Here is a 15862-nt window from a genome sequence, read left to right on the forward strand (position 1 = left end):
GAGAATTTAAAATTCTATTCTGGATTTAACAGGGAGCCAATGAAGGGAAGCTAAAATAGGATAAATATGATCTCTCTTTTTAATTTTCATCAGAACTCTTGCTGCAGCATTTTGAATCAGCTGAAGGCTTTTAACTGCATTTTGTGGACATCCTGATAGTAAAGAATTAAAATAGTCCAGCCTTGAAGTAACAAATGCATGGACTAGTTTTTCAGCGTCACTCCTGGACAGGATATTTCTAATTTTGGAAATGTTCTGGAGGTGAAAGAAGGAAATCCTAGAAACCTGTTTAATATGGGATTTAAATGACATGTCCTAGTCAAAGTTAACACAGAGGTTTTTTACTTTATTACCAGAGGTCAATTTAATGCCATCCAGGTTAAGTGATTGACTAAGCAGTTTCTTTTTTAAAGACTCCGGTCCAAAGACGACAACTTCTGTCTTGACTGAATTTAGAAGCAGAAAATGTAGAGTCATCCAACTTTTTATGTCTTCAAGACATGCTTGTAGTCTATCTAACTGGTTGGGCTCATCAGGATTTATGGATAAGTAAAACTGAGTATCATCAGCGTAACAGTAAGAATTTATCATATGCTGTCTGATAATTTTACCTATTGGAAGCATATATATACAGGGGTTGGACAATGAAACTGAAACATCTGTCATTTTAGTGTGGGAGGTTTCATGGCTGAATTGGACCAGCCTGGTAGCCAGTCTTCATTGATTGCACATTGCACCAGTAAGAGCAGAGTGTGAAGGTTCAATTAGCAGGGTAAGAGCACAGTTTTGCTCAAAATATTGAAATGCACACAACATTATGGGTGACATACCAGAGTTCAAAAGAGGACAAATTGTTGGTGCACGTCTTGCTGGCGCATCTGTGACCAAGACAGCAAGTCTTTGTGATGTATCAAGAGCCACGGTATCCAGGGTAATGTCAGCATACCACCAAGAAGGACGAACCACATCCAACAGGATTAACTGTGGACGCAAGAGGAAGCTGTCTGAAAGGGATGTTCAGGTGCTAACCTGGATTGTATCCAAAAAACATAAAACCACGGCTGCCCAAATCATGGCAGAATTAAATGTGCACCTCAACTCTCCTGTTTCCACCAGAACTGTCCGTCAGGAGCTCCACAGGGTCAATATACACGGCCGGGCTGCTATAGCCAAACCTTTGGTCACTCATGCCAATGCCAAACGTTGGTTTCAATGGTGCAAGGAGCGCAAATCTTGGGCTGTGGACAATGTGAAACATGTATTGTTCTCTGATGAGTCCACCTTTACTGTTTTCCCCACATCCAGGAGAGTTACGGTGTGGAGAAGCCCCAAAGAAGCGTACCACCCAGACTGTTGCATGCCCAGAGTGAAGCATGGGGGTGGATCAGTGATGGTTTGGGCTGCCATATCATGGCATTCCCTTGGCCCAATACTTGTGCTAGATGGGCGCGTCACTGCCAAGGACTACTGAACCATTCTTGAGGATCATGTGCATCCAATGGTACAAACATTGTATCCTGAAGGCGGTGCCGTGTATCAGGATGACAATGCACCAATACACACAGCAAGACTGGTGAAAGATTGGTTTGATGAACATGAAAGTGAAGTTGAACATCTCCCATGGCCTGCACAGTCACCAGATCTAAATATTATTGAGCCACTTTGGGGTGTTTTGGAGGAGCGAGTCAGGAAACGTTTTCCTCCACCAGTATCACGTAGTGACCTGGCCACTATCCTGCAAGAAGAATGGCTTAAAATCCCTCTGACCACTGTGCAGGACTTGTATATGTCATTCCCAAGACGAATTGACGCTGTATTGGCCGCAAAAGGAGACCCTACACCATACTAATAAATGATTGTGGTCTAAAACCAGGTGTTTCAGTTTCATTGTCCAACCCCTGTAGAAGCAAGTGATAATCGTGTGCCTGAAAGTTCAAATTTTGAACCTGCTTGCTGAAATCTTCTCAGACCTTCAGTTATAATGGAGAAGGATCAACCATGTGAATCACCACAAGTCTCACAAAATCTGATATATTTGCAAACAAAGGATGTTTGACAATTTAATGTTTTCATTTCTACAATGTAATATAGAAATATGTAAAATAACCTTCTAAAAATGATGAAACCAGCAATCCAATCTTATGTTATGTTATCGCTTAAATCCTTGGTTATAATGTGCGAAGTCAGTGGTACAGTTTCCCCAGGAGTTAATTACGTTTGGACTTCTTCAGTGGATGTAGAGTGAAAACCATACCCTATAAAACCTAAGCCATAAATGTCTAGACCAGTTAAAACCCCTTCCAGGGACAGTAAACGAAATGCTTTTAAAGAGATAACTAAACGAAATGGGGTCATGCACGGGTTGAGTTACAAATTAAGTGAATTGGGTGAGTCATTTTATCTGGAGACATTAATCCTCTCCCCCTCTGACTTAAATCTTCCTAGTTATGCAACTGTTTACATAAGCTGGTATAAAATAAAAAATGCAATTATTGAGGAAAAAAATGTCTTTTACAAAGAGACTAGTGATAAGCACTGAATAATGATAAAATGCATGTGGAATAGACATGATATGTTGTTAAGCTAGTAAAGGTCCTTATGATAAGTTAGTCTCAGCGAGATGTCGGCAGCATCTAACAATTAGCATAAAAGCTGTAAAAAAAGCCATTAAATTACAGTTACAGTTTATTCTTGCTTTAAAAACAACTGCATGGGCTTTACCACAGAGATAATGTATTATAATATCAACACAAAAAAACTTTCCACTTGCCCTGTTCAGTCTGTTAGTTCCACTTCAAACTCGGGTTCTCTACCAGAGGCCTGTAAGCTGGAAGGTTCTGCACAGTAACTTCGCTGGCCATAAGACTGCACTCTTTTGGTCAGAGATCTCGGAGGTTGTTCCTTGAAGCTGCCGTAACCACTCTCCTAGTTTGGGGGTTACTTCAAGAGCACCAATGACCACTGGCACCATTATGGCCTCTCCAAAACTTCGTCAAACCTTCCTCCAATTTAAAATCTGCTGGTTAGGCTGTGGTTGTCAATCAGCACTGGAAACAAGACTGTAATCTCATCCACAACTTGAACGCCATGTGCCCTTCTACCTCACTGATCACCACCTCTCTTCTGTACCTTGCTTCAGCAACTCTTTTTCTAAATCTTTGAGGTATTTCCCATCAACGTCTTTTCTTTTTATTAATACATACATAATAAATGAACTCCATGAACTCATTTCAATTTCAATACAGTTTATTCATATAAGACCAATTAACACATATAATTTTAGGCACTTTTAAGGATAAATAGGTTTACTTACATAGAACCCAGTTCAGTCAAAATTATGTCAATTCTAACCACATTTTGTACCATCCAACTCACTCAAATTCTAACAAAATGCAGCAGGATATATTTGATTGTAAAATTGCCATTAGTAAAAACATGGCTATCTAAAAACCCAGGCGGACCTCTCTGGATACACAGCACAGACGAAAATTATACTGGTGTTTCATTTGTGCCTTTATTCAATCAGTTTTCTTTTATTCATAAGAAAAGCAAAACAGTCATATCTAAATTTGAGTTTTGCTTTACATGCCTAAAACATACAATGCTTGGTGTGGCTTATATCAGGGTGTCTTTCAGGAGATCTAAACGTACTTGTCTCTTTATGGACAGAATCTTCTTTTAACAGGCGGCTTTACCTCAGTCCATGGAGGTAATGCAACTCCCACTGAATTCTGCCCCTCTACCTGCGGCTGTGGCAGGAGAGCGTGGGCGCTGATTCTGTTGCCTCAGGAAAGAAGTGCAGTAATTAGAGGCCTCTGTTTCGTAAGCCTTTTAGGTGGAGCTCTCAGCAACTCTGACCAGCAGTTTTTTTATATCTAACATTTGTGATGGCAGCTAAAAGCACCTGACATTTTCTTTGCAGGATGTTAATGACATAACAAGAAAACTTCTCCTGCACGAGGGAGGTGTTGCATGTAATGATCATCAGTGTTGGGCATGTTACTTAAAAAAAGTAATTAGTTATATTTACTAGTTACTTCTGCCAAAAAGTAACTGAGTTAGTAACTGAGTTACTCCACTGTAAAAGTAACTAGTTAACTGGGAAAGTAACTACTGCGTAACTTTAAGTTTAAATATCTCTATGAATTTAGATTTTTTTCTAGGGTTTCACAAGCCAGTTGCATAAAGTGGAATTACATATACAAGTACTTACACCGAACTTTTAATATTTACTTCACATGTATGTTCTTGCCTTTTACCTCAAGGAGAATAAAGTAGTGTCTGTACTTCCAATTTGAAAACGCAGTCTTTCCCTTCAGACCCAGCACTGTAGCAGCTTACATCTGCTAGTTTGCCTGAGCAGGGCTGCTGTGTATGTTTGTGGTTTGTGTTTAAACTGAACACTGCCTCTGATTGGCTTACCATGAAAACTTACTCTACCTTAGCCAATCATCATCACTTATGCAATTATCTCACCCCTCACTCCTCCCTTCACCAAAAAGAAAAAAACCTTAGCTCCTCTGGCTTTGAGCCACAACAGCTGATAAGAGCTTCAATGAGCAGCTTTAGTTTATAACTCACCCCATTTAATTGTCGGTAATGGTACGCTGTTGTAACGATGGAAAAAGTAAATCGTTTGATTACTAAAAAAAGTAATGCCGTAGAAACATCATTTATTTTAACGCCGTTATTCCCATCATTGATGTTCATGCTGACATGTAGAGACTTAATTCAAATAGTCACAAGGTAAGGATGGAATATACATCCACCCCAAATTTATTAGGTGCAATTTACTTAGTATTTGGTCGGACCCCATTTTCAGAACAGTCTCAATTCTTCAACTGGTATTAAAGCCCCGTGTGTCAAGAAAATAGTCTTCACACCATTATACCACCACCACCAGCCTGAATCACTAACACAAGGCAGGACCAGAGAGGTTTTTTCCAATCCGTTGTCAGTTTTGGTGAGCCAGTGTGAACTGTAGCCTAAATTTCTCTTTTTAAGCCTAATGACTGAGTATTTGAGCTACTGTTGCTTTTCCATCATCTCAAACCAGTTTTCCCACTTTGATGCTTTTCTAAGAACCATTCTAACCAAACAACCATTGAAATAGGCACAAGGTAGGGATGAAATATAATTTCAACCCCAAATTTAGGGGATGAGAAATGGTTATGTGTAATATTAAAGTATATTAACATTTTGTAGAGGCCCAGCTAGAGTCCATAATTGAATCCGCAAGTGAATCTGTGGAGAAAGCAACACAAGAGGCAACACAAGGTAAAGAGGCTTTCCAACCTCAAAGACTTGGAGCTCATCATCAAAGAAAACCCATGTTAATACCAGTGGAAAAATGCAAAAAGCTTTTTAGCAATTGTCAGAAGGGTTCAACTGGTGTAACACCAAAAATAATATTTGCCCATAATCATTAAGGAGGGTTTTTCAACATGTCATTTTTTAACAAAATGTTAAAAAGAACAGACATTTTCCAAAACTGAAACTCATTTTACATTGTTGTGTCATCTTTTGAATGATGCCAATTCCTCACAGAAACAATCTTCTTGGTTGAATGAAATCCATATCTGCCAGGACTACGAGTAATTTTGGCTTGACTGTACCTGTACACACATATATTCACAATATGCCCAAAAGTATTAAATACCCCCTCTGAGTAATTGAATTTGTGTGTACCAATCACCACTATGGCAAACAGGTGTATAAAATGCAGCACCTAGGCATGAAGACAGTGGTGAAAGAAGAGATCACACTCAGGAGCTCCAGCATGGTAGTGAGCAAAGATTCCAGGCTGCATTGTGTGCATTGCATCGTGTATGGGGAAGGGAGATTTATGTGGGGCTATTTTTCAAGAGTTGGGTTCAGCCCCTAAGTTCTTGTGAAAGAAACTCAATGTGTTATTGACAAGAAATGAGAACGGCATCTCTCAAAACTGTAAAGGTGAGTCACATTTGAAACACACAACATATCTATTTTTATTTACATATGGCATGTCAAAAATCAATGGAAAAAACTTTACTGGCATTACAGCAATCAAACCCTTCTTATAATTGCTGAACAGCCTTATGCATGTTCCCACTAGTATTTTGATAATTTATCCTTTGTGAAGAGCTCCAAGCCATCACCCTAATCTTAGGCTCCCACCACAGACTTTCTAGTGAGAAAAATTGCAAGTTGGCTTTCTTCTTCCTTCATTACAGCCATCTAAGCCTTATTTGTATGTATAATTAATTTGATTATAATTCACAAAGTAATGTTCAGTAAGAGTGCAACAGACTAGAATGTTTACATTTTAGAAGAGACACAGTAAAGTATATCAGACATGTTTCATTTTTTCAGAAAAAGACAAACATCTAAATACTTTACAGTTATGGTTCATATAGCAAAAAACTGAGATAAAATGTATAGTGATTTTAGTTTTACTTTAATATAAACATACTCTTCATGATCATTGATATGAGAATAATGTATTTTCCCTCAGGGTTCATGGAGCAGGCACAGATATGTGGGGTCTGTCTGCTTTCCAGAGTATATATAGTATATATGTTTCCTCCTGACAAGCTAAGTAGACTGAGTTTAAAGATGTAGAGGTTCATTGTTAACTCCAGGGATTACAGAGGCAGTGGCAGTTGGAAGTAATACAATGTTAGGCATAAATAATTTAAATCAACATGAAACCAGTACATGGTGTTTTGTTGTCTGTAAGGCCTTTAACAGATGCACTGGTTTATTAAGAGATGACTGCAACGACCCACTTCTGCTTTCAGTACTCTGAGTCCTGAATGAGGCTGTCGTTTTCCCTGTAGGCGAAGCAACATGGGAAGATGCCGATATTCCCTGCACAGTGTCCCTCCAGCCATTCCTCGTTGACTACATGGAAGGATGAAAAGAAACACACTAATGGTGAATACTGAAGAGGAAACAGCATAAAAATACACAAAAACAGGATTCAACTTGATTCCACAGGGTTTTCTCAATGTGGCATTAACCTGCAGGGTCCCACCTTCACTCAGGACATCAATGGTATCTCCTTCACTGAATTCTAAATCCTCCGGGCCCTGGGCATCATAGTCATACAGCGCCACCATCTGGTAGAGAATGTTATGGTTTCCCAGTGGGTCTTCCCTCTAGGTACAGAGACAGAAAATTGGATTGGATTGCACTAGATAATCAGTGGCAAGTATTATGTTGAATAATTGGTTAAAGATGGTACACATGTTTAAAAAATTTGAGAATTCATTTGTTTTACTGAGATAAAAAATCCAAGAATTAAAAAAATAACTGCCCTGATTTTTTTATTCCCATTAGAAAATCATGTTTTCAACAGATTACAGGGCCAGCTAGTGTTGCACCCCTTCACGTTTTCCACATTTCTTTATGTTACAGACCTTCTTTAAAAGTTATTGGAATATAGTTTTCTACATAAATCTACATAAAACAGTCCATAATGGCAGAGTGAAAACAGGTCCTCAGACAGTTTGGTAATTTTATAAAAATGTAAACATTTAAACATAATAAGTGGCTTAATATTTTGTTGAACCCCTTTAACATAAAAACCTGCCTGATTCTTGGGTATGTCTCTAGAAGCTTGCTACAGCATGATGCTGCCATCACCGTGTTTCACGGTGTGGTATTTTAGATCAAATGGTTCTATTTTGGAGAATCTTGTTACTCCTGGTCCGCCAATCCTCTAAGGATATTTCAGGTACAATTAAAGCAGGCTTAAGGAGCTTTTGGTGTGGAATGGTTCGCTCTGAGGACTCCACCAACCTTCTGGATGGTTCTTCTAGAAGTTAACACTAAAACCCTGTCTAAGTGACCATTGGTCTCTAAGTCCCTTCTTTGATCAAGTCCAGTTTTCCATGATTTTGGTCAGGCAGGCAAATCTAGAGAGGGTCTTAGTTGTTCTAGCACAAATAATGGAGATCACAGTGCTTTTTAGGGCATTCAAAGCTGCCAAAATGTTTTAAGTATCCTTCCCCAGACCTGTGCTTTGATACGATCCAATCTCAGAAGCCTAAAATAAATTATTTTACTTGATTGCTTGGTTTCTGCTTTGATTTACCCTGTTATCTGTGAGAACTTGAAGGGGTCCCAACCCAGTTTGTAGAAACATCTGCAGGATAATCAGTGGAAATCAGATGTGCCTAAGTTTGATAATGTGTCGTACTGAAGGGTGTAAATACTTATGAACATATTCTTTTTAAGTGTTCACATTTTGTTATAAATTAATAAATATTTCAGAAACATTTTCACAGTCCACCTGAACTTCGACCCTGACACGGATATAAACTATAAGACCCCCTGCATGTCTTACCTGGCACCACAGGGTGACTCTGCCAACCTCAGCCACTTCCTGCACAATGTGATTCAGCTCCATCTCTTCGGGCAGAGGCTTCAGCACTCGGGACCCATGCTGTTTATGTCTGATGGGAGGGAAAGAGAGGAGAAAAGGAGAAGCTATGAAGTGCAAGAAAAACTGTGGACAAACAACAAGATGAGGGAAAATAATTAAGATAAGATATATAAAGTCTCTGAAACAACAATTGTCCAGAAACCCTTATTTTTCCAGCTGCTATAATGAAGTAAAGGAGTTTGGATGTGAAGAATGTTTGTACCTGAGCCGCAGCTGAGATGCTGGATGACCCACTTTCTCTGCAATTTGTTCCTTCAGTTCATGGTATGGTGTGTCCAGTGGGACAGACAGAGCTATGTTGTAGGTGTAGTGGACCTTCACCACCACAGATCCTGCCTCTGCTCCCTGATCAGAACCAGTCTGCTTAGAGGAACAGAACAAAAACATATAAAACTAAATTATTCTGTTCAATTTTAATCTGATAGTTTTCTAATGCATTCTCACTGAGAATTTCAGCTACAAAAACCAAACACGGTTGGTCCAATATGAAGTGGCCACAAGCTGTCCAACCTGTCTCTCTGCATTAGCTCGTGTCTTTTAAATCAACTTCAGGGATTATCAGAGTTTTAGTTACTAGTAAGTTTAGATTCTGCTAAATGAGTTTCAGACAAACTTTGAACTTTTGTTTTTGTGAAAAATGTTTGTTTAGAAAAGATCACGATAACAAATAAAAAAAAACAGTGCTGTAACGGGCTCCTTTTTTGGCATTCATTTTCTACTAATAATATAAAATAAAAAATAATCGGACACAAAAATCATGCATAAAAGCAAAATAAACATAAATAATGAAAAAGAATAATACAAGAACATTTATTCATCCATTCATTGTCTTCCACTTATCCGAGATCGGGTCGTGAGGGCAACAGGTCCAGGAGGGATCCCGAGCTTTCCCCAGCGACATCCTCCACCTCATTCTCATCCCAAGGCATTCCCAGACCAGACAGGATATATAGTCCTTCCAACAAGTTCTGGGTCTTTCCCAGGGGTTCCACCCAGTGGGATCGTCGTCGTCGATGTTGTCGTCTTCCGCTTTATCCAGGGTCGGGTCGCGGGGCAGCAGACTCAGCAGAGACGCCCAGACGTCCCTCTCCCCAGACACCTCCTCCAGCTCCTCCGGGGGGAGCCCAAGGTGTTCCCAGGCCAGCCGAGAGACATAGTCTCTCCAGCGTGTCCTGGGCCGTCCCCTGGGCCTCCTCCCGGTGGGACGTGCCTGGAACACCTCCCGAGGAAGGCGTCCAGGAGGCATCCGGTATAGATGCCCGAGAAAAGGCCCAGTGGGATGTGCCCAGAAAACCTTAAAAAGGAGGCCCCCAGAAGGCATCATAATCAGATCCCAAAACCACCTCAACTGACTCCTTTTGATTCAGAAGAGCAGTGGCTCTACTTTGAGTTCCACCCGGATGTCGGAACTTGTCACCCTGTCTCTAAGGCAGAGTTAGCCACCCTACGGAGGAAGCTCATTTCAGCCCCTTGTATTGGGGATCTTGTTCTTTTGGTCATTTTCCATATCTCATGACCATAAGAGAGGGTCAGAGCGTAGACAGGCGAGTAAATCGTAAGCTTTGCTTTGTTTGGAAATATTTTGATTTTCAGAGAATTCTACATTTTTCTGTCTTTGTTTGATTGGTTTACTTGTTCTGCTTAAAGACTGAACCCATTTGCATCATGTTTAGCTTAAAACACTTGACTCTAGAATGCATAGTAGCCTTCTTTATTCATTCTTCTAGTAATATAGTGCCTACAACAACAACAAAGGTAACAAAGAGGCTCCACAGATTTCCTCTCTGACCACAAACACTTGTGATCTCCTCAGAAACTGATTCAGCTGTGACCTGTAACACTGTACAGATTTTTCAAATACTAGTTTCTTTTTTTTATCGATTAAATAAGTAATCAGGTTATCAAATAAGAAAGACACTGAAAAAATTAACTCCATTCGGGTCACAGACAGAAAAATTATATTTATTTGTAGCATCTCCTGCTTTACTGAATGTTCTTGTGACATAATTAGGACATATCAATATTCCTTTGCCTAAGATTCTCTGAGAAAGCAAGCTCTTCTCAAGTCAGCAATAATCCATCTATTCTTAGATCAGACATAAAAAGTGAAAGAAAGCAAAGTCATTGGTACATGTGAGTGTGTGTGTGCGCGTGAGTGTTACCTGGTTGCTCATTGCGTTGGCTGTGTATCTGGGGGGCCCTGAGGCTGGTGGCGGTGTGTGGGTGGAAATATTGTGGGATGGAGCTGGGGTATCTGTGGATAGTCTCACTGCAGGGAAAACAAAGTGACTAAAATTAGTCTGACAGCAGATATTTTACGTATGGATATTACAATAAACAAAATGTAAAGCATTGTATTTGTAGGTTCCACCCTCAGGAAGCAACTCTTAGACAAGTATCAAAAACATGGAACTTTCTTCATCAGCCATTACTCTTGCATAACCAAAACATAGCACAGTGTCTAAGCTGTGCACTACTACTTTATGGTACTTTTAGCCTCTTTCCATTATCCATACATTTTAGGATTCATTTTAAATGCCTTGTATTTGTTTTTAAACCCCTTCTTGGTCTTGCTTCATCATCTGCTCCACCCTTATACACCCACCTGTTCTCTCAGGTCAGAAGATCAGCTGCTTTTGAATGAGCAAAGACTGAGTGGAAGCTTAGGAGGACCATGCATGTTCAACTGCAGCGTCGAAGATGTGGAATGTCCTACCACTACAAATTAGACATGCCTCTTCTATTTCTGTTTTTACATCACTTCTTGAATCTTATCTCTTTGTTCTGGTCTATGAAATACCAAATATGTTAATAATACTCAATTTTATTGTCTATGTTGACTTTATCCCTTTAATTCAGCGGCTCTTCTTACCCCTGTTTTGTGTTTCTAAGTTATCATTTTTGTATTTTATGCTTTGCCTGGTTTTATCCTTTTAGTTAATTTGATTTAATGTCTTTTATTTGTTCTTCTGTGGTCATGTGTTGTTTTTTTAAAGTGCTGGATTAGGGGTACTCTTACCCCTACGTGAGCATGTTGCAGGGGGTAGGTGGAAACATTCAATATTTTATTTCCAAGATGACAGTTAAATATCATCAGTTTGCAGAGATAATTATTGGATATGTGATGCTTTATTAGGACCCAGGTGCAAAATACACCAAGCTTTTATCAACCAAAATCGCAAAAAACACAAAATAAAACAACTACAGGTGGGAAAGACTACAGGTCCTTCTCAAAATATTAGCATATATATATATATATATATATATATATATATATATATATATATATATATATATATATATATATATATATATATATATACACTGTATATACACTGTACAGACCAAAAGACCAAAAGTTTGGACACACCTCATTCAAAGAGTTTTCTTTATTTTCATGACTATTAACATTGTAGCTTCACACTGAAGACACCAAAACTATGAATTAACACATGTGGAATTATATACTGAACAAAAAAGTGTGAAACTACTGAAAATATGTCTTATATTCTAGGTTCTTCAAAGTAGCCACCTTTTGCTTTGATTACTGCTCCACACACTCTTGGTATTCTGTTGATGAGCTTCAAGAGGTAGAAAACCTGAAATGGTTTTCACTTCACAGGTGTGCCCTGACAGGTTTAATAAGTGGGATTTCAAGCCTTATAAATGGGGTTGGGACCATCAGTTGTGTTGTGCAGGAGGTGGATACAGTACATACAGATGATAGTCCTACTGAATAGACTGTTAGAATTTGTATTATGGCAAGAAAAAAGCAGCTAAGTAAAGAAAAACGAGTGGCCATCATTACTTTAAGAAATGAAGGTCAGTCAGTCCGAACAATTGGGAAAACTTTGAAAGTGTCCCCAAGTGCAGTCGCAAAAACCATCAAGCGCTACAAAGAAACTGGCTCACATGAGGACCGTCCCAGGAAAGGAGGACCAAGAGTCACCTCTGCTGCGGACGACAAGTTCATCCGAGTCACCAGCCTCAGAAATCGCAGGTTAACAGCAGCTCAGATTAGAGAACAGGTCAATGCCACACAGAGTTCTAGCAGCAGACACATCTCCAGAACAACTGTTAAGAGGAGACTGTGTGAATCAGGCCTTCGTGGTAAAATAGCTGCTAGGAAACCACTGCTGAGGACAGGCAACAAGCAGAAGAGACTTGTTTGGGCTAAAGAACACAAGGAATGGACATTAGACCAGTGGAAATCTGTGCTTTGGTCTGATGAGTCCAAGTTTGAGATCTTTGGTTCCAACCACCGTGTCTTTGTGCGGCGCAGAAGAGGTGAACGGATGGACTCTAGATGCCTGGTTCCCACCGTGAAGCATGGAGGAGGAGGTGTGATGGTGTGAGGGTGCTTTGCTGGTGACACTGTTGGGGATTTATTCAAAATTGAAGGCATACTGAACCAGCATGGCTACCACAGCATCTTGCAGCGGCATGCTATTCCATCCGGTTTGAGTTTAGTTGGACCATCATTTATTTTTCAACAGGACAATGACCCCAAACACACCTCCAGGCTGTGTAAGGGCTATTTGACCAAGAAGGAGAGTGATGGGGTGCTGCGCCAGATGACCTGGCCTCCACAGTCACCGGACCTGAAACCAATCGAGATGGTTTGGGGTGAGCTGGACCACAGAGTGAAGGCAAAAGGGCCAACAAGTGCTAAGCATCTCTGGGAACTCCTTCAAGACTGTTGGAAAACCATTTCAGGTGACTACCTCTTGAAGCTCATCAACAGAATGCCAAGAGTGTGTGGAGCAGTAATCAAATTCAGTAATCACATTCTAACAGTCTATTCAGTAGGACTATCATCTGTATATACTGTATCTACCTCCTGCACAACACAACTGATGGTCCCAACCCCATTTATAAGGCTTGAAATCCCACTTACCAAACCTGACAGGGCACACCTGTGAAGTGAAAACCATTTCAGGTGACTACCTCTTGAAGCTCATCAACAGAATGCCAAGAGTGTGTGGAGCAGTAATCAAAGCAAAAGGTGGCTACTTTGAAGAACTTAGAATATAAGAAATATTTTCAGTTGTTTCACACTTTTTTGTTCAGTATATAATTCCACGTGTTAATTCATAGTTTTGATGCCTTCAGTGTGAAGCTACAATATTCATAGTCATGAAAATAAAGAAAACTCTTTGAATGAGAAGGTGTGTCCAAACTTTTGGTCTGTACTGTATATATATATATATATATATATATATATATACAGGGGTTGGACAATGAAACTGAAACACCTGGTTTTAGACCTCAATAATTTATTAGTATGGTGTAGGGCCTCCTTTTGTGGCCAATACAGCGTCAATTTGTCTTGGGAATGACATATACAAGTCCTGCACAGTGGTCAGAGGGATTTTAAGCCATTCTTCTTGCAGGATAGTGGCCAGGTCACTACGTGATACTGGTGGAGGAAAACGTTTCCTGACTTGCTCCTCCAAAACACCCCAAAGTGGCTCAATAATATTTAGATCTGGTGACTGTGCAGGCCATGGGAGATGTTCAACTTCACTTTCATGTTCATCAAACCAATCTTTCACCAGTCTTGTTGTGTGTATTGGTGCATTGTCATCCTGATACACGGCACCGCTTTCAGGATACAATGTTTGAACCATTGGATGCACATGGTCCTCAAGAATGGTTCGGTAGTCCTTGGCAGTGACGCACGCGCCCATCTAGCACAAGTATTGGGCCAAGGGAATGCCATGATATGGCAGCCCAAACCATCACTGATCCACCCCCATGTTTCACTCTGGGCATGCAACAGTCTGGGTGGTACGCTTCTTTGGGGCTTCTCCACACTGTAATTCTCCCGGATGTGGGGAAAACAGTAAAGGTGGACTCATCAGAGAACAATACATGTTTCACATTGTCCACAGCCCCAGATTTGCGCTCCTTGCACCATTGAAACCGACGTTTGGCATTGGCATGAGTGACCAAAGGTTTGGCTATAGCAGCCCGGCCGTGTATATTGACCCTGTGGAGCTCCCGACGGACAGTTCTTGTGGAAACAGGAGAGTTGTATGCTGACATTACCCTGGATACCGTGGCTCTTGATACATCACAGAGCTCCCGGCGGACAGTTCTGGTGGAAACAGGAGAGTTGAGGTGCACATTTAATTCTGCCGTGATCTGGGCAGCCGTGGTTTTATGTTTTTTGGATACAATCTGGGTTAGCACCCGAACATCCCTTTCAGTCAGCTTCCTCTTGCGTCCACAGTTAATCCTGTTGGATGTGGTTCGTCCTTCTTGGTGGTATGCTGACATTACCCTGGATACCGTGGCTCTTGATACATCACAAAAACTTGCTGTCTTGGTCACAGATGCGCCAGCAAGACGTGCACCAACATTTTGTCCTCTTTTGAACTCTGGTATGTCACCCATAATGTTGTGTGCATTTCAATATTTTGAGCAAAACTGTGCTCTTACCCTGCTAATTGAACCTTCACACTCTGCTCTTACTGGTGCAATGTGCAATCAATGAAGACTGGCTACCAGGCTGGTCCAATTTAGCTATGAAACCTCCCACACTAAAATGACAGGTGTTTCAGTTTCATTGTCCAACCCCTGTATATATATATATACATGCCTTCTGTCAAACCTGTCACCCCCAAATCTTTGGGGAAAACTGAATGAAAATAGCTCAAGGGGTACACAAGTCAAGAAAGATTGGGTGGGAACCACTGCTCAAGAGGACACAATTTGCTGTGTCTTTCTTCTGGATTAAGTCATGAAAAGATCTATCGCTGCTAATACTACTGCTGCTTTGTTTCCCTTTCTTTAATAGAGAGCATCTGTGTTTTTGTGTGTCTGTTCTGTCTTTTCAAACTCCAAGTTCTCACCCAACTGAGAAATTAAAGTCTTTACTGAAATTTTGGAGTTTAAGACCAGCAGGAGTGTGAGTTTTACCTCGAGGAGGAGCTGGCGAGATTGGTTCTGTCTGTGGGCGGCTCGGTGGCTTGAGTTCTGGTGGGAGAGGGATCCCACTGGGAAAGAGCTGTTGAAGAAACCAAGATAGGTGAAACAAGATTAGACTTATTGAATTGCATCAGATTCATCTCTCATCAGAAAATCTGGATCTGTTAAACCATTCCAGTGCTGCTATGGACAATATTTGAAAACATGAAAGGTCTACACTAGATTCTGGTTAAGGAGCATGAAATGTGATGGTCAGAGCATTATAGAAACATCTATAAGACGGACAAACTTTACATTCTCCTTTTTGTTCTTGGATTTCTTGAAATCTGCAGGTTCGAGAAGTGACACTGGCAGGAGTCCTCTCTGAAACCACAAGAGCCAAGATCAGAACTGCCCTGAATGATCAGAGTGCATTTAAGCCCAGAATTTTTCACAGTCTTGGCAGATTTAGACTTAAGTTATTTTAATGAAACTATGTCAAATAAGTATGTATGTTGAAAA

At 40.4% G+C, this 15862-nt stretch overlaps 1 protein-coding gene across 2 annotated transcripts in view; it reads right to left on the reverse strand.

The window, feature by feature from the left end:
- Window positions 1-3228: 3228 nt before the first annotated feature.
- noxa1 (NADPH oxidase activator 1) overlaps window positions 3229-15862 on the reverse strand; it is a 32152-nt gene continuing 19518 nt past the window's right edge. The window contains exons 10-16 of one of the 2 annotated variants that reach the window (XM_047381228.1): window positions 15656-15724; window positions 15353-15440; window positions 10591-10697; window positions 8631-8791; window positions 8330-8438; window positions 7016-7139; window positions 3229-6882 (exon numbers count right to left, since the gene is read on the reverse strand). In XM_047381228.1, coding sequence (XP_047237184.1) covers window positions 6776-6882; window positions 7016-7139; window positions 8330-8438; window positions 8631-8791; window positions 10591-10697; window positions 15353-15440; window positions 15656-15724 — 765 coding nt within the window. In that variant the 3' untranslated portion in view covers window positions 3229-6775. The remainder of the gene's footprint in view (window positions 6883-7015; window positions 7140-8329; window positions 8439-8630; window positions 8792-10590; window positions 10698-15352; window positions 15441-15655; window positions 15725-15862) is intronic. The other variant, XM_047381229.1, reaches the window with a different exon arrangement.

Source organism: Girardinichthys multiradiatus, chromosome 12 (assembly GCF_021462225.1).
Source record: "Girardinichthys multiradiatus isolate DD_20200921_A chromosome 12, DD_fGirMul_XY1, whole genome shotgun sequence".
NCBI lineage: Eukaryota > Metazoa > Chordata > Actinopteri > Cyprinodontiformes > Goodeidae > Girardinichthys > Girardinichthys multiradiatus.